Source organism: Phodopus roborovskii, unplaced genomic scaffold (genome assembly GCF_943737965.1).
Source record: "Phodopus roborovskii unplaced genomic scaffold, PHOROB, whole genome shotgun sequence".
In the NCBI taxonomy this organism is placed as follows: domain Eukaryota; kingdom Metazoa; phylum Chordata; class Mammalia; order Rodentia; family Cricetidae; genus Phodopus; species Phodopus roborovskii.
This window is the reverse complement of record NW_026126588.1, coordinates 22,751,719-22,778,560: the sequence shown is the minus strand read 5'-3', so window position 1 is coordinate 22,778,560 and position 26,842 is coordinate 22,751,719. Positions and strand designations below refer to the sequence as shown.

The following is a 26,842-nucleotide window of genomic DNA, read 5'->3' as shown; positions in this document are numbered from 1 at the left end:
GACGAGGTAATAAAGACGAGCTCATAGAAAATGCCTTGCTCTGGGGCGTAGGTGAGCTTGTGTGTGTGTTTAGCCCCACCCTTGCTGAATGTGGGGTTAGAATGCAGATAGCTCTAGGGCAGTGCTCCTCAACCTTCCTAGAGCTTAGACCCTCTAATATACAGTTCCACATCTTGTGGTGATCTCCAACCACACATCATTTTTATTGCTATTTCGTAACTGTAATTTAGCCACTGCCGTTATATTTCTTCGAAGACAGAGGCTTGCTAAAGGGTTCGCGGACCCACCCACAGATTGAGAACCGCTGCTCGGGAGGGAAGGCAGAATAACAGATGGATTTCTTGAGAATCCCAAGGTCTTCTGGGAGTTCAGGTTTTGCTTCCTCTGTGGTGACCCAATGACAAATCTAATCTTCTAACTGGGAGCTGGAGGGTTGGTCACAGAATTGGGTACTCTGAGTGACAGACCCTGTTGTGAACAGGCGGTGCAGTTCTGCTCTGCTCAGTTCCCTTCATGGAGCTCGGATTCTTCTCGCCATGGCTTGATGGTTTTTGCGGGCATCAAGTAAACAAGGTTCTTCCAGAACCTCGAGTTATAGGAAAGCGAGTTGTCAGCCTTCCATTTGAGAACTCTGTAGGGCTTCAGGAGCTTCAGCGACGGGGGCAGGAAGGTGAGGTTGCTGGCTGGGGGAAACTCGATTAAGATGATTTTAATCTTCCTCTCCACCAGCGCCTTGTGGAGGCCACTCTCAAGTTCAAGCCTGGTTCCATGAGCCAGGTAACTTTTGCTGAGGAGGATGATTAGCCTGCGGCTCTTCTCTATCAGTGAGTGGATCTCGTCAACAACAGCTAGAAGTTCAGAGAAGGACAGAGGGACAGCTATTATTCCATCATCTCCTTTTACAGGGTTTAACTTCTGGCTGCACCAACAAGGTTTTCTTTAAAATAAGCCAGTTTTGGCTATACGTAGTCACTCAGAAAAAAAAAAAAAAAAAAAAAAAAAACACCCACATAGCAATAATCGTGAGCGCCCACTTAGCACTTACTGACACTACACCGTCTTTAAAGTTTTGTGTATATTGATTTATTTCACCATCACAACCACCTCATAGAAAGGGGTTGGTGCCACCACCATTTTGCCAAAGCACAGAACAATGAAGAATTTGCCTGTACCACACATGGGTGAGTGACAGGCAGACTCAACCCAGTTACAGACAAAAACCACAACATAAGCTGAGCAAAAACGCCCATTATTTTAGACCAGAGGCAGGAAAAGCTTGTCCCTAAAGGACTGAGTCCCACACGCTTCAGGTACCTTTTTCTTTCTTGCCCCAACAGCTCACCTAGGTGATACACAAGAGACCATTTGTGGCTGTGGCTAAATAAACATGACTAGCCAGCCACGCTCTGGACCCCAGGGAGTCCAACCGAGCCTGGTGACAATTCAGCATTAAAAAGGAAAAGAAACAAAACAAAACTTCATTCCTTTTTACTTAGGAACTTAAAAGAAATTCAAGAAAATGGTAGTAAGACTTTGGGCCCATACTCTTGAAATAACGATGTATTTCTCCTCCTTCTCCTCATCACCCCCCTTCCTCATGACTCCCTCCTCCTTTTACTCTCCCTCCTCCTCTTAGCTAATTCTTAACATGCATGTGCACCATGCATGCGTGTATGTATGTGTACATGGGGTTCAGAGTTTGGCACTGAGTGCCTTCCTCTTTGTTTATTGAGACAAGGTCTCAGAAAAGGAAATGCCTGTGCCTCTCCTCAGTTGACAGACCTGTGGTGCAGAATGAATAATGTTCAAAAGGAACGGCTGGAGTTATTTTTCTCAGTATGTATTTTCGTGATAGTGAAAATTTGTTTAGCTAGACTGACATGATTAACTATTAACTAGCCATCAACCGACAGGTCCCCCGCTGCCTTAAAGGACTTTGGCCGTTTGTACATTTTTTAAGGTAAACTGATAATCGCCTCATTAAAAAAAAAAAAATCTCCATTAGCTGTCTGTCCAGGATTCCCTTTCTTACCTCCTCCAGGCACCACATCTCTTTCAAATATGCATAACTTATACCCAAATTGATTCTCCAGAACCCTGGGCAGCATCTCCACAGCAAAAGTGTACTCTTCTCCATTTTCTGGAGGATGCTCTCTCAGGTAAGACACAAAAGCATCATATGTTTTGCCATCTAGGGAATAAGATGGACTCTGTTAATTCGTGAATAAGAAAAAAAAATTTAAGTAAAAAAATTATGTGAAAGTCATACGCAAAGATAATAAAATTATCAATTGTCAAATCTCAGATGCACACCAAGCAGACAATTTCCTAAACACCTGTTCTAAGCATCTGCTTTGAGACTCCCTCCCACCACAGAGAGGGGTGGGGAATAGCAATCCGGACACTGAGGCCTAGAGGCAACAAGACACGGGGAAGCCCAGAAGAACCTCAGTCTAGGACTGGGGAGTAAGTCACACTTAGGCTCTACACACGACATGTTTGACCCTCTAAAGATCTCTAAAAAATAAAGTCAAAACGAAGCAATGCAAAGCAAAAGACCCAAATGAAACTGGGAACACACCCCGAGAGAGTGGAGGAAACCCTAAGGATACTTGGGAATGCGGTAGATACTGACTGACTTGAAGGGTGGACGCACTCAGATTTTTATTAAAATGAGATAGGATGCAACAGCTCTGGGTCTACGCTTTGACATGCCGTGCCCGATGGCCCAGATCTGTTTCTTCACGTTCAAGTTGGCAAAACAATGCCTTCTCTTTCTGGCAACAGCTTGTTCAACCCTTCTCACAGTGTTCTCTGCTCCAGCGATTTAAGTCGGGCCCTGTTGCTGATGTAAAGCAGAGACCATGAAGAAAATATCACATACAGACTTTCCAGTTTGCTGTCTCATATCTTTTCAAAGAAAGATCATACATACACCCAGGCTGAGTGCCAAATTCCCTGTGCCCGCTAGCTGTATCATTAAAAATTGTAAGTGTGAAAAACAATGATGCAATCTTATTATAAGATAAAATAATAAAATAAATGAGTTTTAAAAATCCCAGAGGAGCTGATATGAGAATCACTTTGTATCATGATGTTAAGGGGTAATTTCTATTTACAGACAAAACTTAGATATATGGATATAGATATAGATATAGATGATATAGGTATAGATATAGATATGGGTATGGGTATGGATATAGGTAGATATAGATATAGATATTTGGGTCTCCCACATAGTCACACCGCAACACACAAGACAAATGACAGCATGGGGATATTTACCTTTCACGTTATAGATACTAGGCTAACCCCACCTAAGATATAAATAGTGTCTGCAAATACGAAGGAAGAAAAGAAAGCCCAGTACAGAATGGGCCAAGAGTGGATATGTTGACAAAGGAGACACAAATCAATGCTGAACGAATGGAAAGGTTGCTTGTGTTTTATAACACCATAAAATGAAACACAAATTAAAGCTACTCAGCCCCAAATCCTCATCTATCAAACCGCCGGAAATCCAAAATTGTGGGGGTGGGACTACGAGGGTCAGTCAGTGCCGTCCTTTGTAGGTGGCAGTAATATATAGCAGTGTGGAAGGCAACATGGTAACACCTATCAAAGGAGCACTGGTACCACAGAAGAAGACTTCCCTCTGTCAGCACAACGCGAGTAGGAAGCAATGATGGGTGATGTCATTAATCACAGCATCCCTATAACAGCAAAGTGTGCAAAAGCTCCAACACCCGTCAGAAGGAGAGTAAATACAGAGAAATGCTTACACAGGAAGGACTCACTGAGGACCACTGGCTGTGAGAGCACACACCTGTAAGCCCAGCAGTTGGGAGATGGAGGAAGGGTGGTGCACAATTATAGAGAGGCCAGTCTGGGCTCCATGAGACTCTTTCTCAAAGACAGATATGCAGGCAGGCAGGCAGGCCAACCCTAAAGATAAGGGATTTCTTCAATAACATGGACAGACACACGCAAAACTAAAAATAGTGACACAGGGTAATTAAACAAAGATTTTTTTTTTTAAAGGCAACATGAACAATCTATGTCAACGGTTTATTGGTTATAGGAACAGGTGGGGACATTGTAGGTATCAGAGACCTTGGCAGGACAGGAGAAGGTGTCTTGCTGCATATTTACAAAGTTTGGATTTGACCTCTATAATAGTTTTTTTTTCCCCCTTAAACACAACACATACACACATAAGCAAAGGCAACAATTTAGATTAACCATTTAAGGACATAAGTATCTTGAACTTTGGAGATTTCTCATCACTTTTAAAAAAAACATTGAGAAACAAAGCCCAGTAGACTATTAGGCAGCAGCTAACAGCTGGTGGGCTAGCAGACGAAAACTGAGATTATTTGGCTTCTAACCAAAAGTTTTTCCAGGTAGATTATACGGCCTCCTTTTCCTAGTAAAAGTAATGAACCAGAATGACGCAAGACTCAATGAAAGCAAACTTTATTGAGTGTGTGTCACCTATAAAGTACGCAGTGATGTGTGTATAAGCACAGGGTGTTTAGGAGGAGACAATGGGCAGACACAAAACACCAAGAGGAAAAAACATCTGGAAAGTCACAAACAAGCCAAGACCGCACAGCACCCTAGCCCCCGCCCCCAAACTGGGGACCTATTTCAAAATGAGATGCGCATTCATGTTTCCTTTATTGGGTTTAGGCAGGAAGGAAAACGTAGACTAGGATGTCATGGCTTTCATGGTATGTTACCTGTCAGTGTCTCATCTCTTTCCGCCAAGCGTCTGTAGAATAGAACTAAGTCGACTTTATAAATGACACACAAAGTCACCACACACACTACTGCCACCGAGATGAAAACAGCCACAATTATCCCTCTCATAAAGACATGGCCCGGGATATCAGCCATCTCTGCAGGGGGGGGGGGGAGAAGACACAGAGAGAAACAGGGAATTGTGACTCAAAGAAATGTGGCCATAATTTCCATCATCACATCACAGTTGTGAGTTTTTGCCATTTGGATATATGTCCCCCAATGTTTCCATATTCCCCCTAGTTACCCACCCTGCTTCTGGTAGTCTGCAATGCAGATCTTTCTACTCCAGCTCATCAGTGCATACAGGGACACCCAGAGACCTTTAGTAAAGGCATGGCCACTCAGCCAGTCTCTATCTGCGGAGTTTGCACTTGTGAAGGGATAATATGCTAGGGTGGGACATAAAGAATTCCAACTAGGATCGTAGTCAGTGGACAAATAGTGCATGATTGTCAGCTGAGACACGCTGGACAGAGAAGTCTGGGTCCAGTCTGGCTCCATCGGATCCTCGAGGCTTCTAATTCCTAACGTCTTCATGTGCAAAGTGAAAATAATAAACGGACTCCTGCTTCACTTATAGGTGGTGAAGAACGAGACACTCACTCTACTGAGTGCTTAACAGTACCTGGCACACAGCACTCGGGCCTTTAGAAAAATTCTAGACGAATGCCCTTTAAGACGGAGTCATATCCCCTGGATTGATTAAATTTGTGGTCAGCATAGATGAACATGAAAGATGCAGGAGAGTATAAAGAATAAAATAATTCTTGGCAGCCATCCACGGAGTTGGTGATGGCCACAAAACCTGAGTAAGCTGGAGAGACCACTTGGTGGTAAAGGGGGCCTGGTACTCTTGCAGGAGACTTGGATTTGGCTCCCATCATCCACATGGAGGCTCACCGCCATCTGGAACTGTAGTCCCAGGGGGAATCTGACTCCCTCTTCTGGATTCTGTGGGCAGGAAGCTCACATATGGTGCACAGGCTTACCAGTCATACACATAAATAAAAATAAATAAATCTTTTGGCCCTGAAATTTTTACTTAGTTGAGATTATATTATAATCATACTTTATTTCCTCATGGGACAAACATCCTTTCACAATTTACTCCTTCATAATAATTCCAATTTTTCATACGTTTACACAATGCTGCTGTGACTACATATACACCACATTTTTTTCTTTCCCCTTTCTGCTTCTTTTTAAGAAGAGCTACTGATGATGTGGAGATTTCTACACCAGACAGGAAAACCATGACTGAAACTTTTTCTGCCCTACTATGTAGCATACATTTAGGGATAATGTTGCCAGTAAAAAAGCAGCCATTCCATTAAGTGTGCAATTATGTGTGTTTAATAAGCTAACTCTTAGAAGCTGCACACAGGGGTCCCTACATCTCTGAAAGATCTGTGGATCCCTGATGAGCCAGACATGGGAAGATCCCACTATCCAGGTGACATTTGTGAATTAAGAGGAGCAATGAGAAGCAGAAGCTTCTGGTGTGTGGCCTGAGGATGTGGGTGGTGTCTGGTGCTGAGCAGTGCCCAGAAAATACAAACACAGCATCAGATAACCAAAGCATCAGGTTGCGGTGCCTCTGCTTCATAAACACATATAACTGACGCTCACGTGACCAGAGGGGCAGGACACCAGAGGCAATCCTCATGAAAAGGAAGCACAGGGATCTATAAGCTGCAAGATTTGTCACCTTCTCTTACTTTGTGATCTTAGATGGGTTTCTTCTCCTCCCGTGAAAGCTTGTCGTAGAGATTGGATAAAATCTCAGAGAACGCTAGCAGGGGTTGTCAAGAGGAGTAATGTGTCCCTTACCTTTTTTCACCAATATGAAGCTTTTGGTGTCTGTGGATTCCTCGTTGGTCACCGTGCAATTATACAAAACGTTGAGGTTCTTTTCAGTAATATTCCGAATTCTCAACTTTTTAAGAGCATGCAGTTTGCCCTCAGAAGTCCTGTGATGTAAGAAAACAATTGATCAACAGGTCTTGCTCATGGCCAGCAAATCTACTCAAGAGAAGTTATATGTCTGCAATACTTAAATGAAGCAACAGTTGTGTCTTCCACTTCTGGTGTGAATTAAAATTAGTCTCCTCACTCTTCCAAGGAGCAACGGAACTCAGAGGAAGGCGCCCTCCCTCCCTCCCTCCCTCCCTCTCCCACCCCCTCTGTGTTTCTCTTTCTCTTTCATACTTCTCCTTCCTAATTATGTGGGATTCATCCTCCTACATTGTCACCTCTTCTAACCAAGACCAGCCAGTTTTGTGTTCTGAATTGTTCATTGCTATTGTTGTTCTTTAGTTACACTTACAAGAATAAAAGCTGGGGAAGAGGGTGGGGGTGGTCCCGAGTGAGCGTCCCAAGTGAGCGGGGTCCCAAGGTGAGGGACCACGTGGGAGAGCATAGCAGGTCCCATAGCAGGTGAGGGTGACCGAGGCGGGAATAACACGCCAGGCAGATAGAGCTTAAATGAGGAGTTTATTTAGAAAGGGGAGTGAGGGGGGAAGGGAAGGGACATAGAGGCACCTGGAACAGAGAGAGAGAGAGAGAGAGAGAGAGAGAGAGAGAGAGAGAGAGAGAGAAGGAGGAGGAGGAGGAGGAGGAGGAGGAGGAGGAGGAAGAAGAAGAAGAAGAAGAAGAAGAAGAAGAAGAAGAAGAAGAAGAAGAAGAAGAAGAAGAAGAAGAAGAAGAAGAAGAAGAAGAAGAAAGCATAAGCGGGCAGGGGTCTGACTTTTAAAGGGTCCTTTACCCCTGCCTGCAGATGAGTACTCATGGAAGCCTGGGCTGACCAGAGCACTGCCTGAGTGCATTCTGCCAGGTTGACAAGGGCAGGCCAGAGTAATGCCTGAGTCCTTACGGCTATAAGTAAATTCCTGGGTAGCCGGACTCTATGAAGACAGGAGGTTTGTTTAGCTCACATTCAAAAGGCTCTGGCAGGGTCCCTGGGCTACATCGTATCACAGAAGCAGCATCTATGTATTTATATATGGTCTCTCTCTCCCATGCTATAAAGCCTTTGGAGTTCAACCACAGCTATGGTGATTTGAATAAGAATAACCTCAAATGGGCTCACAGATTTGAGTAGAGAGCTGCAGATTTTGAAAGGATTAGGAGGTGTGGTCTTGTGGAAGGAAGTGTGTCATTGGGGGGGAGGGGCTTTTAGGCTTCAATGAGCTCTTTCCAAACCCAGTGTCTCTCTCTTCCTGTTTATTGCAGATCTGTTTGTAAAACGTTCAGCTACTTCTACAGCACCACGTCTGCCTGTACAGCCCCCACGGTGGACTAAACCTTTGAAATTGTAAGTAAGCCTCGATATTCATTTTTTTTAATATATGAGTTGCCATAATCATGGCGTCTCTTCACAAAATAGAACATTCACTAAGATAACTATCTAACCCAGTCAAACTACATTTTGAAGGACTGACCCTCTTAATGACAGAGTTGGTTTAATCTTCCATTCCCAATACATTCAAAAGACACTGGGAGTCAGACTTCTCTGGGAGTTCAAGATATGACAAATCACATCCAAACTCCATTGCTCAGTGGTTAAGAGAACAGACTACTCTTCCAGAAGACTTGAGTTTGTAGTGAGATATTCACTCTGTCCGCACCTGTTGCACTGACCATGCCCATTGGGGTGGGGAAACCAGGTCTGGGGTAGGGACCCTGGAGCACTCTCTTGCTTGCTGGAGGGAGACAGAGAACATCTGGAGGCATCCTTGGGACAGGAAACTGCTGGTGTTCCTCTGTCTCTGTTGTGAGTTATTTCCCCTTGAATAAACATTTATTCAGCCTGCCCCGATCCTTTTTAATCCACCATAAAATGCATGCCATTTGTACTTTTGTGACACATTAATAACAACAAGCATTTGACACTGTCTCCAAAATTTGAGAAACTATGGCCCAATTTGATTGCTCTTTTAGGAAGAACTTGGATCCTGCCTAAGTAGTACCTTGATAAAGCGATGCTAAATTCCTCACCAACATTCTCGTGACTCTTCTTTTTCAACCTGGATCTGTACAGTAAATGTCTGCACGATCCATTGCCTTGGAACATGGTAATGATAATGATAAACAAGTGGTAATTACAGTTCAAGCTAACTTAGGCATCGCACCAGCCACCCAGGAGCCCAACACCTCTACTGTTGTGTGCACACATGAGTTTTTACAGCATGTACCACCACACTTCTTACATGTCACATGTGCTTACCAAGTTGTCTTGTTGGTGTCTTCGTGCACATTGGGGTTTGAGCTGTCTTCTTGCCTGATGCTCCAATAAAACAGATCATTTTTATTCAGTAAAGCTGTGCAGTCAAGTTCCACATCTTTTCCTAGGCAGAGGTTGACAATCTCAGTTTTGAATTTAGAAACTTGGTAAAGTTTCAAATACAGTCAATGTGTGATAATTGAATGTAAAATTGCACCACATCCAGGAAGGAAAAAAAAAATGGATGAGATGCTTCACTTTAAAATTGTAAAGAATAAAGGGGGAAAATTATGTAGCAATGACTAGTCATCACCACGTAATGAACTGACTTCTATTTAAATATTCACTTTTAAATCAATTCTTAAAATTACAGGGTCAGTGCATTTTTTTCCATCTTCAATTCAGTAGACAGTGTCAAGCCAATTTCTCTCTTGAACTACTAGGAAAACAAAATGGGTATAAAATACAAACCAATAACTTTAAAAGGGAAAGGCATTTCACGGGGAAAGAATGAGAAACGGTAAGACTGAACGTGTGGTTGAGAAAGATCCCTCCCGTGTAAGTAAACGTGAGCAGCCATCTTATTTATAAGGAATTTGTTGGAGCTGAAATGAGCAGAGTCTCATAAAGCAGAATCCCATCCTGTGGGGTCTGGGGGCAGCTGCACAGCTCGTAGGAATATCAGGAAGAGCTTGGATACATGAGGTGCAGGGCTTGATGATGTCTTCTAAGGGCTCATGGACCCTTACCAGGATGCTCTACCAGGATGTCCTAAACTTTCTCCATTCACTGCTCCCTGACAGCCAATAATTTTTTTAGTGACTTGAGTGTATGGGTCTATTAAATAGGCATCGAAATTAAGCACTGACTGAAAAATAAGACATGAGGAAATGTAATTTAAAGTGATTCTTTGTTGTACACATACGTTTACCATTTTTATTGAAGACAAAAACCAAACCTGCATGCTGATGAGACGATGCGCTTGTTTGGATTTTATGTGGGGGATTAAATACCGACTGAATGGTTGGTAAGTCGTGAGTGTTCTTCAACATTATTTAGAAATGTTCAAAGTTTGATTTTATAACCATCAAAGATGAGACCACTTTGCATAAATACTTAATACAAAATGGCAGAATTATATCTAGGGTCATTTTAGAAATTCTATCCCAATAGCAAACAAAAATTTCCTCCACCCATTTTTTATTTTTAAATAAAACTCAAGTCTGCAACTCAAGCAGCCAATTTTAAAACGAAGCACTCTGACACAACACAGCCTAAGGGTTCAATAATTTGATACATGCTGAGGTGTAAAAGGTGGGAAACACTAAAGGTATTTTTGTTTTATGTAATTAAACCATTATACGTCTATAAGACCAGAAACCTTTATGTGCACAGCAAAAAGGTTGTACTAACACACACACACACACACACACACACACACACACGTCTTGAACTTTGCAGGAAACACATCAGTATTCTTCCATGATGACACATAGGGAGGAGGAATGTCCAATGCAAAGTGTGTATGTTGTGTATTAAGAACTGAGGCTGTAGTGAACTGTACAAGACAACTCTCGTGATCGCTCCTGGAAATGTCTTGGCTTCTTTGCGCCATTGCATATTCAGAACTTTTACTTTTCCCAATTTTTTTTTATGGTCCCCATGTTCAATTATACTGCCCCGTATGTGGTCTCAACTTATCACCTTAAGAAGTTAGCAAAGGTCCACATCCGCGACTACAGTATTCTCTCCAACCCAGGCTATTTAGATACAAAGTGGATTAAATACAGCACATCTGCTTCCAGCCACCCCAGATGAGTTCTGAGCAGACTGAGGTGATTGTGATTTACTTGGCCTGTGTGTCAATAATTCAAATTTCATACCATGGAGACAATAGCCTTCTACTTGGTTGGAGAATATATTTCAAAATTCTCAAATCACTCAGCTCAATATCTGGTTTAGCATATGCAAATTTATTCCATTCCTTCTTTGCTTTTATTTTTTAAAGAAATTACATCATTGTGCACACTTAAGATTTGTGTAGACCAGTGGTTCTCAACATGTAGGTCCTTTGGGCTATTCTGCATATCAGATATTTACATTATGATTCAAAACAGTAGAAAATTATAGTTCTGAAGTAGCAATGAAAATAATTTTATGGTTGGGCGTCATAGCAACATAAGGAACTGTATTAAAGGGTTGTAGCATTAGGAAAGTTGAGAACCAGTTGCCAGACATATCCTAAAAGTCTAGCCAATTCCATCCATGGCCAAATATTCAGAACAAATCTGAATCATATCTCCATAGTGTTATCACCAAATTTTCATATTTTGAAAGGTCAATAGACAGAGTTAGAAAACACACACATACACACACACACACACACACACACACACACACACACACACACAAATAGCAGCAACTGCAGTCTATAAACCAAAGACGTTTGAACAGATGTGTCGTTTAACTGGTCTAAAAGTGGCAATAGTCAAACGATTACATGCTTTTCCTCACTCTGTAATATTTTCCAATAAGTATGTAATGGGTTGTATCAATCAATAGTGGGTAGATTTAGCCTTTGAGAACTCAATAACGGCCCCGTTTGTAAATTCAGAAAACCCACATTGCAAAACATACCTAGTTCTACTTTAACAGTGTCAAACTTTGGTCCCAAAATAGCTGGAGTTATTTTACTGCTCCCTAAAAGCAAAACAGAACAAACAAACAAAGCATTAGAATTACCTTGAGTATATCTAAGAGACACATCTGTTGTATGTAACATGGTCACCTCACGTAACAAAGAATTCCAACATAGCACCTTTCTCTTATCCATGATTATGCTTTCTTCAGTTCAAGTTATTGTAAGACAACTGTGGCCCAAAAATAATATATATATATATATATATATATATATATATATATATATATATATACACACACACACACACACACACACACACACACACACACACAACTTAAAGTAATTAACTTGTAACTTTTAAATTGTGTGCCATTCTAAGCTTTCCACCCCTCACCACCCAAACTAGGACACAAATTATCCCCTGGTTCGGTGTCTTTGTGCATTATAAACTACCAGCCCAATTATCATGGCATTGCAATATTGTGTTCAGATAACCGTTACTCTATTCCATCATGACCACAAAGCGCAAAAGTATCGACACTGGTGATTTTTGTCTCAGCATATTGTTAAGTTTTATCATTAATTACAACGGTTAAGCTCTCGCTGTATCTAATTTACAAACTAAATTTTACTGTGGGCATGCATGTATACAAAGATAGAGCACATACCAGGTTTGTTTCTGCTCGTGGAATCAGGCACCTGCTAAGCCTTGAGTTTTATCTGTGGATAACTGAAGTCATTGCTACATATTTACTTGTGTTAACCCAGCTCATATTAATTACTGAAGCTTCGTTGTCAGCTACATGTATGTTCAAAGTGCTGTTGGTAGGATCTTCCACTTGGTATCCTTTAAAGTCAAACATTGCCTCCCGCCCAACAGAGCTAAAGCCAGAAACACGCTCATGTAGGGAGTCTGCTGCCGGTCACCGAGAGGACCAAATATTCAGGACGCAGAAGATGGACAGCGCCACTAAGAAGTACCTTTCTGCTCTACATCTCTTCCTCCTTCTGCCTTCGCCATTCTCTCACTGATACATTTTAACAGAGCATAGTAAGACTGGGATGAGTCTTGTGGGGCACCTCTCCCAGGCAGCAGTACTACCCTTGAGGATGTACAGTCTCCAGGCATAACCATGTCCAGGATGCCTTACCTGACTCTGCCTGACCCTGCTGTGCAAATGTGTGGGCCCAGAACCATTACTGTTTCTGGTGAATTCTGGCCCTAATCAAAAGTATGCAAGCTTCTCCTTAGCTCCCTTACTTAGGAAGGAAGGCTTTCCCCAGAAGCTTACACACTTGTTGGGAGCATAGCATGAAGATCCTTGCAGCCACAGATCTCCAGGGAATGTTAAGTATACGTGGTTGTCTTTCCAATGGGAAAGATGAGAAACTTGTTCTTCCATCCAGAAAGCTGAGAATTGGAAGTGAGTAACAGCCTGCTAGTCTGTGTTATCTGTTGACTCAGGCCATATCAAGCTCTTACAACCAAGTCAGGAGGTGGTTAGTAACCTAAATGACCCTGATAGCCGGAGACTCTCCAGACCCTCACAACCAGGAACAGCGGTGACTAACAGCCCAAATGACCTCCATGCTATCTTTATGACTCAGCCCAGACCAGACCCTTTGGTCCTTAAGCTAGTATAGGTAGAATAGCTGTAGAAACCTTTTTCTTGGAAACAATGTCATGTAGCCTGAGTTTCAATGTAACTGTGCTTCCTTATGCAGTGGGGATTGTATTACACCAGGAAACTTTATGCCAAAGTATACTGGGCTTAAATACAATGGAAATAAATTGCTTGCATCCACTAAGACGTCTGATTGGAAATAAATTGCTCGCTATTAAATTTCACTAAGATGTCTGATCCAAGTTGATGAAGTCAATCTGTACTAGGTTTTCATTCTTGTATCTTCGGGGGGTTCCCTTCCCTGTATGATGCCTGTAGGGACCAACACACCAACACACACACACACACACACACACACACACGTGTTAACTTGCACAGTCTATGGGAGGCTCATAACCAGAGAGCACCAAAAGCCACCATTGATTGGCTCACGGTCTTAGGGAACCTGGGGAAGAAAGGAGCTAGATAATTATTTGTTTAAGGTCATAACATGGAAACTACGAGGAAGAATGTGTGAGATGCTCCAGCTAGAGCAGAATGCCCATCCCTGGAGAGTATGTGTGTTAGTGATGAAGAGTCTCATCACTTCTTTAAGGAAGAAAAGGAAGAGTGTGGCAAAGATGGATAAGAGGGAGAAGAGGAGGTGTGTGAGTACCAAAGGACCAGAAGATATGTACACAAATTACATGTGTATATGTGGTATACACTGAATATGCATGCAAACCTAGGCTGAAGGAATTAGGGCAAGTGATTGTAGATAGATTGCAGGAATTCTGAGTTGAGAAATTCAGGGATGGGATTCCCAGGACATCGTTATAATAGGCACAACCATCCTCGGCAAAGTTAAGGCATCTTAGTGCCCAGATCTTGTGAAAAGCATGATGTTGTCTGATGCTGTAGGTGGAATATCCCCTGTAAAATTCATCTGGAAAGGTAGTTGCCCAGGGAATGAACAGTGTTAATAGAATGATGTGTTACAGGTGGTTAAGTGGTGATGGTTCCTCCCTCACCCTCAAAAACCAATTGTCATTATGGGCAAATTGGGTTAGTTGTTATAGGAGTGGTTCCTGATCAGAAGGATGAGCCCAGTCCAGTTTTTCTATCTCACAATAATAATTTACCCTCAAGTTAAACGGTGATGCAGCATAGAGGTCTTCTCAGGGCTGAGGAGGCCGCTCAGTGGGGTTGGAGTACTTAATGTGCTAGGATGGGACCTGAGTTTGAATCTCGAAAGCCCATTTAGCAGGCTAAGCATGACCTGTAGCCACAGAACTTGGGGAAGGAAACAGGCAGATCTTGGAAGCTCCCTAACCAATTAGTCTAGCCATATTAATAAGCTGCTTGTTTGGATAAAGATCCTGTCTCAAGGCAATGTTCAGGATGATAATAGAGAAAGGCATCAATTGTCTTGAACTGCATGGCACATCATAGAAATACACTGACAGGTGGTCCCTTGGTCTGGAATTTTCCAGAACTGCTAGCCAAACAAACTTCTATGGTTTATAATTTGCTCATTCCCTGGTACACTGTGTTCTAGCAGAAGAATTTGGCCAAAAGAATTCTGTAGCTGTGATTGCTTAAGGACTTGGAGAAAGGGAGGTTATCTTGGGCTATCCAAGTGGGCTGTAAATGTGTCCTCATAAGAAAGTCAGAAAGGTCAGACATGTAATGATGGAATAGGGGGAAGAAGAAGGAGAAGGAGAAGAAGGAAAAAGGAATAAAAGAAAAAAGGGGAGGACGAGAAGAGGAAGAAGAGGAGGAGATAATGAGGAGAAGAAGGAAAACGTGTAAGACTGACACAGAGTGTGCTTTTGGTGTTGAAGATGAAGTATAGCATAGTCAGCCTCTGGAAACTGGCATGTGGCAGAGGAATACATTCTCCCCCCATGCTCTCCAAAACTACACAATACTACTGAAACCTTGACCTCAGCCCAGTGAACTTATTCAGACACATATCCTCCAGAACTCAAAGTCAAGGTGTGTGCGTGACAGTAGGTCTTGGGATGTTTCGCTGTAATCACAAAACAGGAGCAGTGATGTAAGCTCCAGGTGACGTAGTAGAGAGAGATGTCACTAGAGTAGATATGTCGGAATAATCTGGTTAAATGTGTCATCCACACAGGGTTTCTGGTTTACTTGGATGGTGGTGGAGAAGGTTATCGTTGTGGCCATGGCCATACCACAGATCTTTTAACAACTGGAGGAAATTTTCATATAGGAAGGGAACAATCTGTGAAGTTTCGAAAGCAATTGAAAAGCAGTCAGTAAAAACTAAAGAAGGCTCTAGGGAAAAAAAAAATACTAATATTGTTCCATAATCAGATATCGACGTCTGTACTCGACTGTGCTGTGATTTGATAATTTCCTTGTAAGTTTATAAGAGGATACTGATGTCAAGTTATTGACTGTGTCATCTGAAAGATATCTCCACAGAGTGTGGTTCGATTAAATTACCTCTCAGGTCTCTGTCACAGTACAATTCCAGCTCTTTGTTTGGCCTCTGGGCTCAGGGAAAATCAGGCTACATGCGAAGCTTCCTGTCCAACTAGCACTCTGTGGCCTCACTTTGCCATTCAGACAGCTGTTCTCTCTATGTGATCTGCCCCTTCATGACGCTGTCCCTCCAAGATCCAGATCTGGCGGAGTCTTCAGCCTTTGTCTTTCTTTCACTACAACATCACATCCTTCAGCCTCTCTTTTCATAAAGTTGCATCTTCTGTGCTTAGTGCCTCTCCGGCTTATTACAAAACTTCTTGAGTACACTATATTCTTTGCTGTAGTGTATTTTCTTGTGTCTTTTGCTTCTTGATACCAAGTACAGTGTATTGAATAGAGCCACCAATAAATATTTGTGACCACAATAAATATTTGTTAAGTGAAAATGGAAGCTTGGCCAGATTCTACTATTTACCCAAATACTAAACAAGAAGAAGCTGACTTATGAAAGGTTCGCCCATGTAAACTTTCATCTGCTGCTAAGAAAAATGTTTTTAGCCAGTTTGATGGGAGCCCAAGATAAAGATTTTAAACCTAAGATTTGAAGTAGTGATGTATTCTGTTGGGGGGATATTCAATCGCACTATGAACCCTCAGTTTGCATTTACATGCATTAAATAAAATTAACCTTGGGTCGGGAGACTGCATGAGCAACTAGCTGACAGAAAGTAGTCATAGAAACGTTTAGTGGCAGCCACTAGGGTGGTGTGCGCGGGAGCAGAACTCTCACCAGGCTGAGAAGCAGGCTGGTTACTGTGGAGATGCAAATGCTGCCTGAGATCGCAGTAGATTAAGGTAAAGCCACCATGCCTAAGTTATAACAACAGTGTTCTCAACCCCAAGGAGGCACCCTCGTCATCCCCGAGTGGCTTCCCCATGAAAGAACCCTCCCTGTTTTCTCATACACATTTGTTTCTTCCAAGGGCCTTCTCTTACCTTTGATGACTGTTATATTGATGGTCTTGGTGATGTTGTACTGCTTCCCGTCATGGTGGAGAGAAAACACACAAGAGTAATAACCCTCATCTCCAAACTCGGCATCCTTCTCGATCGTTGGAGGTTTGACCGTTTCCTTACAATTCTGGTTTTGCAAAGGCAGATTAAAATACTTTAAGTCAGCAAAGGCAGTATTCTTGTCGCAACCATTCACATTTCTAAGTGAGCTTGGGATCTTTAGGGATAAAGGGAAACAGAATAGAAAACACGTCCCAGCAATCACCCTCCTATTGGAGAAGTGAAGTGCCCTCTTTACCCTCATGGCCGCTAATGAGGAGAGGGGTCCTACCATACCACCACTATTATCTTCTTTCTCTTAACCTGTTGTTCACTCACATACAAAGAGAGGGACAGACGAACAGAAACAGAGACAGAATACTTGAGTAATAATAACGATAAAAGACCTGCCCCTCACGCATGACACTTTGGGCCCAATTCTGTATTTAATGGGGATGGCCCATAAGAATGTGGACGGAATGGCTCTGAGAACTGAACAGAAGTTGCCCTCAGTGGGCTCTTGGTGTCCTGTACCAAAGGGCACAGATGCCAGATCCATAGGCATACTTCAATCTTTATGTTTCTCTCCACGTAAACCATAGTATTCAGTAACAACAGTAATAAAGCCACTGTCTGCACCCAGCCCTCAGTCACCCACTGGCAGATTCTGACAAGTGTAGGGAGAAACGGAGAGATGATAGACTAACTTGGACCATGGCACACAGTCCCTCCACACACTTAACAAAGGACAATCGCCTCTGAAGCTAGACCCAAGCAGTTACCCAAATGTCTTGCAAAGTGTCCACGTGTGCCTCATATCAGCAAGGTGAGTATAAGCAGAATTTTATAAACCTAAGCAGATTATTTCCAGTATAAACAAAATGCCAGAAGGTCTTCATTTTCAGTTTCAATCAGACCTTTCCTGATTCAGCTGTCTTGCCAACATTCCTCTCAGGAAGGACATCGACAGTCCACAAGCTGAGCATGCTTGGCCCAGTGCTCAGCTGTGCAGCCATAAACAGACCCAGATCATACATCTTCTCGATTTAGGTACCTGTATATCGGGGCTTCCTAAAAAACCCAGCAACCAAGCCTCCCCAATTGACATGTACTGTAAAGTGTGTGAATTTGACAAGAAAAGAAGGCAAGTCAACCCAAGACTGAGTTACGTGTTTAGATAACGTTTCAGATAAGAAGTCTCCTTGAAAGCTCACAGCTAAACACTATGACAGCAAGAGCTATGACTACACGTCAAGGGACTCATCAATGCCTCTGCTTCTTGGGGTTCCCCTGACAGGTTTGCTCTCCCACAGACACGATATAGGTCATGTTGCATGTGTGCATGAATGTGAATGCATACACTGCCTTACGCATGATAAACACGAGACACAAGTGTGAAGACTTCCTCCACGGCACCTTTTAAAGGAGCTCTTACAACCCAACCCACTAAGGAAAAGGCTTTACCAGTGAAGCAAACAGAAAACACACAGGCTAGCCACAAAAGAAGTCCTATGAGGTTACAGCTCACACATTTAACTTACAGCTTCTCAGAGTCTTTGAAATGTTTGTTGTCAGAGTTTTAACTTTCTGAAAGTATTGTTTCCCCGTGTTGGGAAAGTTGTGAGGGAGATGGGGTGCAGAGTTGGGTGATGTGTGTCAAAAGCCAATCAATTAACCCTCTCTGGTCCTACATCAAGTAATTATATGAAGGGTTTAATCATATAAGTACCCACACATTTATATAATTATCATTCATTATAGTCTGTAAATAACAGTAGGACACAGGAAACTCATGCACATCTAACAACAATGAGATCAGGGAGTTTAAACCAAATCCATATAAAATGCAATTCCCTGTTTGGAAGAAAGCTGCTCAGAGGTATGGGTGAATGAATAATCACACCGTTTTAATTAGGTGGAAAAAAAAAAAAAAACAGACCAGTGAACAAACCACTTTTGAGGACAGATGTTTATCTACGTAAAGAAATGAAGACAGCTGTGTGATTAGGAGTGATTTTCCAATTTCTCCAGCTTCATAAAACAAACTCATATATTCAGGATATGCAATTGTGTTTCAACATTTTGAAGGGATGTGGTAAAAGAAAATGAAAAACTCTAAACTAGTATTCCAAGAACTGTTTTCTTGTTTTGGTTTTTTTTTTTGTTTGTTTGTTTTTGTTTTTGTTTTGTTTTTGTTTTTGTTTTTAATGGAAGAAAATGAATGAAGAGCAGATGATAAAAAGCTGTCATCATGTACTGAATACCGGCTACAATACGGGGTGGTCACCATGCTACACAAATTGCATAAATTGGCCCTTTACAATAACCAGGTGGGACGGTTTCTCACACAGGCCAAGTAAGCCATGGGGAGTTAGACCACTGTTTCTAATGAGAGCAAAATGGTCCAGTGTCCTCCTATTCTCCATGTGGATTATTACCTTTCCTATGGAGAGTCTTACGTGGAAGTACTTTCAACTTGTTACCTTGTACAATGATGTGTGGTTGGTCAGCTCACTGTAGTTAGGGTTGTCACACGTTATGTGCAAAGATTTTTTGACTTCTACTTTTCTATTTTTCACAAGTTTTTCAGAAAAGCAGCTGTGTTCATCTCTTTTGATGACAGTCAGGGTCCAATTCTGATGATCATTTCTATGAAACAAAGGGATAGAGGGATTTTACAGCTACTAAAGAGATTTTGCAACTACTTCCAGTCTTCCAATTTTACCCTAATTTCTATACAAACAGATTTTTTCATCGAGGTGAAAACTTTTCTCTGCCACCCCTTAGCTCAGATTGGAAAGTTTACAACTGTCATGGGGTGAAAGATTACACTACAGAGAAGTCTTGGGACACACACAGAACATCACAACACATGTGCACACCACATACACACACCACACATACACACATATCAAATATAACACCTACAGGCAGCTATCTGGCATGTATAGTAGAGCAACTGATGATTTAAACTTTATCTTTGGTGCTGGACAAATTCAGAGATGCACAGAGCAGGATAGAAGGGGTGGCCTTAGTTCCAAGAAAGCTGCAGACCTTGTCTCCTCAAAGTGTGTGCATATGCACCTTGTGTTTGTTTCTCAAGGTGGCTTACTCTGTGGTCTTTCCCCTTACTGTCAAACGGAGTCTGCACAACTGAGGTGAACTTCAGGGTCTCCCTTGGCTGTGATTTCTCTTCTCAGAAATCAGCCATCTTGAAGACCTCGAAAAGTTGCATGTTTTTAAGCAACGGTGATTAAAAAAGTAAGATCATTTACAATTGTATGCTTTGTTTACCACGTGCATGGGATATATAGGTCCATACCCTAAAAATAGCAAACTTGTTGTTACATTGTCCTGTGGCCTGGGAAATGTGTGTGCACCTGGGTCCTCCCAGGCTCCCTTTACTTCTACGATGAGCTGGATAGAAGAGAAATAAGTGGCATGCTGCTCACCGACTTCCAGATGTCTTACAGTGTGTGTATGCAGGGGAGGCTGACCATTTCCCTCATGTTCAGATGAGAAAGCCAAGTAACCAAGTAACTTCCCAGTGTGGTCACACGTGTGTGTGTGTGTGTGTGTGTGTGTGTGTGTGTGTGTGTGTGTGCATAATACTACATTTCCACACTCCATGAAGCCTTGCTCTTTACTTGTGCTGAGAACACCAGCCAGGGCTGGATTGGGGAACTGGCTGTCACATGTTGAAAAGCAGTGAGTAGGCAGCCATGCAGCGTAACAGAGCTTGGCCTTGGAAAGGGCCCACATTCCCTTTGGCAGAACCTTCTTAAATTCGCAGGCAAATGGATGGAACTTGAAGAAACCATCCTGAGTGAGGTAACCCAGTCACAAAAAGAGGAACGTGGTATGTACTCACTTATATATGGATTTTAGACATAGAGCAAAGGATCACCAGCCTACAAATCACACCAATAGGGAAACTAGGATACAAGGAGGAATCTGAGAGATTCATACAAGGTCCCTCACAGAAAGGGAAAGGGACAAGATCTCCTGAGCATATTGGGAGTGGGGGAGGGGAGCAGTGAGTGGAGAGGGAACTAGGAGAGAGAGAAGGGGAGGAGAGGAAAACATGTGGGACTAGACAAATTGAGTCAGGGGAGGAATAGATGAGAGGAAAAATAATAATAATAATAAAAATAATTTAACAAAAAAAGAGGTACCATAATAGAGAGAGCCATTATATGTTTGAAGAGAAAACCGACTCTAGAGAAATGTTCAGGGACCTAAAAGAATGAACCCAACTAACAATCTGAGCAAAAGTGGAGAGGGTACCTTGAATGCCCTTCCCTGATAATGAGATTGATGACTAACTTATAAGCCATCCTACAGCCTTCATTCAGTAGCTGATGGAAGCAGAAGCAGACACCCACAGCTGAACACTGAACCTAACTCTTGGAATCCAGTTTCAGAGAGGGATGAGTGATGAGCCAAGGGGTCAAGACCAGGGTGGAGAAACCCACAGAGACAGCTGACCTGAACAAGGGGGAGCTCATGGACCCCCAGACTGATGGCTGGGAAACCAGCATTGGAGTGACTCAGACCCCCTGAACATGGGTCTCCGTTAGAAGGCCTGGGCAGTCTAAGGGACCTCTGACAGTGGAACCAGGATGTATCCCTGGTGCAGAAAAGGACTTTGGGAGCACATTCCCCATGGAGGGATTCTCACTTAGCCTAGAGGTGATGTGCTGGAAGACTTCACCCTCCCTGCGGAGTGGGGAGAGGGGGTAGGATGAGAGAGGGAACTGGAATCAATCAATATGTGAAACAAGAAGAAGAAGAAGAAGAAGGAGGAGGAGGAGGAGGAGGAGGAGGAGGAGGAGGAGGAAGAAGAAGAAGAAGAAGAAAAAATGATTCCTCTTAGCAGATCACATTGCTCTCTCCCTATCTTCAATTCTCAAATCCTGACACTCAGCAAATCTTGACAATGCCTGCCTGCCGTGTGCAGGAAGCCCGCCCCTCAGAAGTGCTGCACCAAGCAATGCTCTGCACCTGCTGGCAAAGAGTGAGCCCAAAAAGACTGGCGTGAAGTCCAGACCAAGGGAGCCCAGATCTAGGATCCCCAATTCCCTGTACCGTGACCCTGAACCAATGCCACTCTGATTATAGTGGCTACTCTGGCTGAGTGCTGTGTGGGTTAAACAGACAGCTTAAAGGCTGCTTGCTTATTGAGCACTTGCCAACACGCACATAATCTTGGGTGCCAGCGGCAGCAGCAAGCTAAAACAGGAGGAAAGAAGAAAGGGAAGGGAAAAGGAGGGAGGGAGAGAGGGGTGAAATTAAAAAGGGAAGGAGCTGTTTCTTGATTTTCCATCTCTCTGGCTTCACCACCGAAAATTCTCTCTTCTGGGTGACTTTCCTTCTTAACTTGCTTTCTTCCCTTTTAATTTTTAAAATTCTGTGTGTGCACACACGCAAGCCTAAGTGTCTGCACAGCCCAGAAGAGGGTGTCGGTGCCTAGAGCTGGAGTTAACAGGGGGTTATCAGTCACCCAGCGTGGGTGCTGGAAACTGAACTGGGGTCTTCCACCAGAGCAGTGCATTTCCCTAACCAGCTCTGTCTCTCTGGCCTCCGGTGTCCTCAAAAACACTGGGCCAGCTCCTCTGCACTGACCTCCTTCTTAAAGCATGACCCAGACATCAGACGTGGGCTTCTCCTTCTACTTGCAGTGCATCTGAAGATGTGGGAGCTCACTTACATCAAGTCATTGTCAAAGCCTTCTTCCCTGTCACGGGGTCATGCTCATCCAACTCACCGCCTTCCAACACACTTCAGCGGTTGTCTCTGAACTCTTGGGAGCCTCCTTGTAGCTCCACGCTGTTCTCTCCTTCTGATCACCCTTCCGTGGCTTCCTAACCCGGGCTGTGTTCTCTGACAGCCACATCAGAAAAGTCAAGAGCCTCTGTCCCTATCTACTCCCCAAGATGACCATAGCAGCCTGTGCCGCCTCTAATGGCTCTTTGCACCTCATCCAGAATACCCATGCCTTTAAGTCATGTCCATGCAACCCGGGCGCTGGGGACGCGAGATGTTCCTCTTCTCCATTCATCTTTAACTTGCGCTACAGAGACCCAGGTGCAACCAATTCGTCATAGTTATCTCTCTTAAATTGCCATAGGAACTGCACTGTTTAAACAACAACAGTTCTACAACTTAATTCTGAGACTCAGAAGTTTCCTTGTCGCATTTAGCACCTATGAGAAACCACAGGAGTGAAAAAGAGGCTTTGCCGTGAAATCTCACTTCTCTGTCTGAAGGCACACCAGTAACGATCTGGGTTCACCCTAGACTAGAGAGGGGTTTCTAAAAGAAATCTTCTGCCTCTCACAGCACAGTGGGCACCACCCAGCTAGCTGTAAGTGAGCTTCTACAGGTCATTGTCAAACCTTCATCAATAAAAGATGTTTACCTTCCTGTGTGTGCATGAACCTCTGTGTGCATAAATATGCACATTCGTGGTTTCTCTCTTGCTGACTTTAGCTACTAGGTAGTGGCTAGGAAACAGCTATACCTTTTCCCCTAATAACCCTGCATCTTCTTCCCAGTAAACTCGGAAAACTAGACTAGGATTGTTCCATAAATCCTATGCTTTCTCTGAAGCCTAATGAGGCCATGTGGGAAGCTGCCCCTGATACTCCTTCCTGAAGAGTCATATCATCTTTAAGTCCCTTGCTACAGAACTTTAAGACCCACCTGAACCCTAGCTCCACTTATCATTAATAAGGGTCCCCTAAAAGAAAATCTCATAAATGTAGGCATCCATTAAAGTCACTAAGAAGATAAATACAGAGCAACTGACTCAATTTTCCTACAATGAAATGTTTGCTTTCTGTTGTACTAAGAGCAGGGAAGGAAAAAATATCATGGCATATCTGCTTACAGATGTGTATTTAGGTTGCTGAGCCAAAGCCGAGAGTCCTAGGAAATACGTTGACACAAAATGGTTTACTCACCCCACTTGGGAAAAGTATGTTCCCTCGTCCTCCAGCTCAACTGGCCAGAATTCCAAATGGTGACTATGCAAAGTAATTCTGGGTGAACTCTTAGCGTTCAGCTCTCTGTATCCATGTGTGGCATTGCCTTTGAACCATCGTACAGTGGCTGTTTCATTCTTGTGCACGGATGACGATACGCCACAGGGCTTCAGATAAAAAGGCTCCCCCTCTATCGTGTGAATGTGAGGGCGGTGAATGCAATTCTCTACAGCAGATTAATCAAGGAAGGGGAGATAAATCAGGACAAACGTGATTTTTTTTTTAACCCCTCCGGTATAAAAAGTAAGATCAGTAAGAAAGCTACAAGAAATCTCAGCATCACATTCCTATGCTGGCTTTTGTCTGAAAGAAGACCTACCGGAGATAAGACACTTTCAGAACAAAGATGCTGATAAAACTGATGGTTTCCCTAGATGGAAAGCTAGCTGTCAGCACATAACCAGCCCTCACTCGAGACAAGGCACCACAACCACATCTTAAAAGGATGATGCTTTGCAAGTTACTGCTAAGGACAGACACAGAAGTCATAGCATCACCACATCGCCCCAAAATGTCACCTCTGTGGACTCGCCATGGAAAAGACAGGATATCTACGTGTGCATTCTTCATCTATACCACAGCGAGTCTGACGTCCCTTTGCTCAACCAGTCTGTCTACTCGATCCTAGGAAGGTTCAGGAGATATAGCAGAGTTCTTGGGCAGCTAAGCCCCTGCAGCACATTTGCATGTAACTAACAAGAGCTGGTGAATGGGGGACACTCCTGATATTGCGTCTCTTTCTCTTTCCATCTCCCTGTTTCTCAGCTCAGACCTGGTCTTTGAAAAGTTACCTATTGTTTGTTTCCCCCTCTACACAGAGAGGATCTCAATTCCAAATTGGAATTGTTGAACAATTCTCAACTCCCCCCCCCCCACCATTTTGGTCTTAAATGCCCTTAATCTTCATCTAGACAATTACCAGCTTTCAAGTAAGTAAATGGAAACCATAGACAAAATGCTGTCTCTGCAGTTAGGCCCTTATTGCTCAGAGCTACATCCTGGCTTTAACTTAACCCTAACCACAGCAGAAGGAGGAAGTAGCTCAAATGTCAGATCTACTTCAAAGTTCACGAACGACACTGAACATGAGCTTCTCGCTGGTGTTTGTAACAGAATCTCTCTCTCTCTCTCTCTCTCTCTCTTTCTCTCTCTGTCTTCACTTTGATTCCCCAACACAGCTTTTCCTTGGCAGTCAAAACAAGAGCAAGTCTTTAACATTTCTATGACTTTCCTGCCTTTCAGCGTCCTGTGTAACAAGGTGTGAAGCTGAGACACTACTTGATTTCCTGTGTCTCCATCCTTTTGGGCCTCATCAAGTCTAGGATGGCCGTTCAGTTTCCTACCTGCAGTACTATTTTCTTTCCTCACTGATATGTATTGCTCAGCCACGCTGAAGCCTAGGTATTCATTGAATACACACTGGGGACTTGGATTATTGTGAAAGACTCTATTGCATACTTGAAGCTATTTTGGGTCTCCAAGTGTTTCGATTCATTTTTTTTTTTTTAACCTTCTGTGAACATAGTTCTTGTACTTTGATTGATAAATGCATGAACTCTTCTTTGGGGATGGCCTCAATTTAAAAAACAAAATAATGGTGGTAGGGAGTTGGGAATCTATAATTATGAGGAAGCTTGTGTCTTGAGACACCTTTTCCTTTGTTTAGCATTACAGGCTTGCTTTTTTTGGTTAATATGATGCTGTTTAGGAACAGTCTTTGGTCATGTAAATGAACAGAGGTCAAGGTGTGTGCACTATGAACAGACAGTTCAGCTCTTCCATGGGCAAAGTCCTAAGTAGACAGCTGTGAGAGGCCAGCACCAACAAGTCAGATGGATCCCACTCATAGAGTATTGCTGCATATGGCTACAATTCCCAGTTCTGAAAGGCATTCTCTAAGCCCCCAAAGGAATGGGGAGCTGGAACCTGAACCCCAGACCTGACAGGCTGTAGAGTTGGTTTTGTGCCAAGATTGTGTTTCAGGGCAATCAGGATCAGGTGGTTTGTCTATGGAGCATGGGGCACATGGCACACATTTTTCTGTACGACCCTGACAAATCACTTCATGCAGAGAAGAGAAGAAGGAGCCGTCTTTAACATTTAGGTAGCATTCTAACGGTGTGTGGGTCCATCCACAAGCATGCTTTCCAGAATGGACGTGTGTTAAGAAAGCATTAAGAGCTGATCGCTGTTTTTCCTTTCACAGCAATTCCCAAAGTAAGGGGCATGGGCCCCAGTGTCCCCTTTGGTGGGTAACATTCTGGGGGGAAAAAAATATTAGCTGGCTTGCTCCCTTTCTCCTCCAAGTCCTGTGAAAATGGCCCTTAGTCGTGGAACTTCTCTCCAAAGAACAGGATCTTCAAAGCCTTCCCCATGAAGCAGAGTCCCAAACATCCACAGCTAATAAACTAAGAGTTGATATTTGGCCTGCTCTGATGCTTTAGCTTCCAGTTCAGCCAGTCTCTTTCTTATATGTTCTGGCACTTGGGCGATTTCTACGTTTAGGAAGGATTCCTATTTATTTCCTTTTAGAATTTCCTGTTTAAAAATGAATGAATTCTTTCTATCCCCTCGGGAAAAGGAAAATGTATGATATTGCCTAAAACACATTTTAAAAAGACAATTGTTTTCTCCTTCTATTTGAAATTAAATGAAGCAATCTTCTCCTGAAGTGTGGTGTATGTACCCTGCCTCTCTGTGTAGCAAGTGCTCCTTACACCTTTATTTAGCCCATTCTTGCCATTGCTCCATTGTCTATCCTAGGAACGCCAAGTACTTCTCAGCCTCCTAAAGTACAACTTGAACTCACCAAGTGTTAAACAAAATCAGCATCTTCAGTAACCATATCAGCTATAAAGAAAGCCCCCATAACTTCCCTCTAGCTTCCTAGTGGTGTCTATTTGTGAATGTTTATGCATCACTTACTTGAGGCACTTTTAACAATGAGAGCACAGAATATTGAGAGTAATTCTCCCCAATGCATGACTAGGTCTCGGCTTCAACTGGTGTCCCT

At 43.0% G+C, this 26,842-nt stretch overlaps 1 protein-coding gene across 1 annotated transcript; it reads right to left on the bottom strand.

The window, feature by feature from the left end:
- Positions 1–26,842, bottom strand: Il18r1 (interleukin 18 receptor 1). The gene is made up of 10 exons (XM_051204516.1): positions 26,755–26,842; positions 23,749–23,995; positions 19,267–19,432; positions 16,727–16,871; positions 11,666–11,728; positions 9,032–9,152; positions 6,637–6,776; positions 4,743–4,901; positions 2,033–2,191; positions 1–848 (listed from the first exon to the last, which is right to left on the bottom strand). The coding sequence occupies exons 1-10, from the start codon at positions 26,810–26,812 to the stop codon at positions 502–504; spliced, it is 1,605 nt and encodes a 534-aa protein (XP_051060473.1). The 5' UTR covers positions 26,813–26,842; the 3' UTR covers positions 1–501.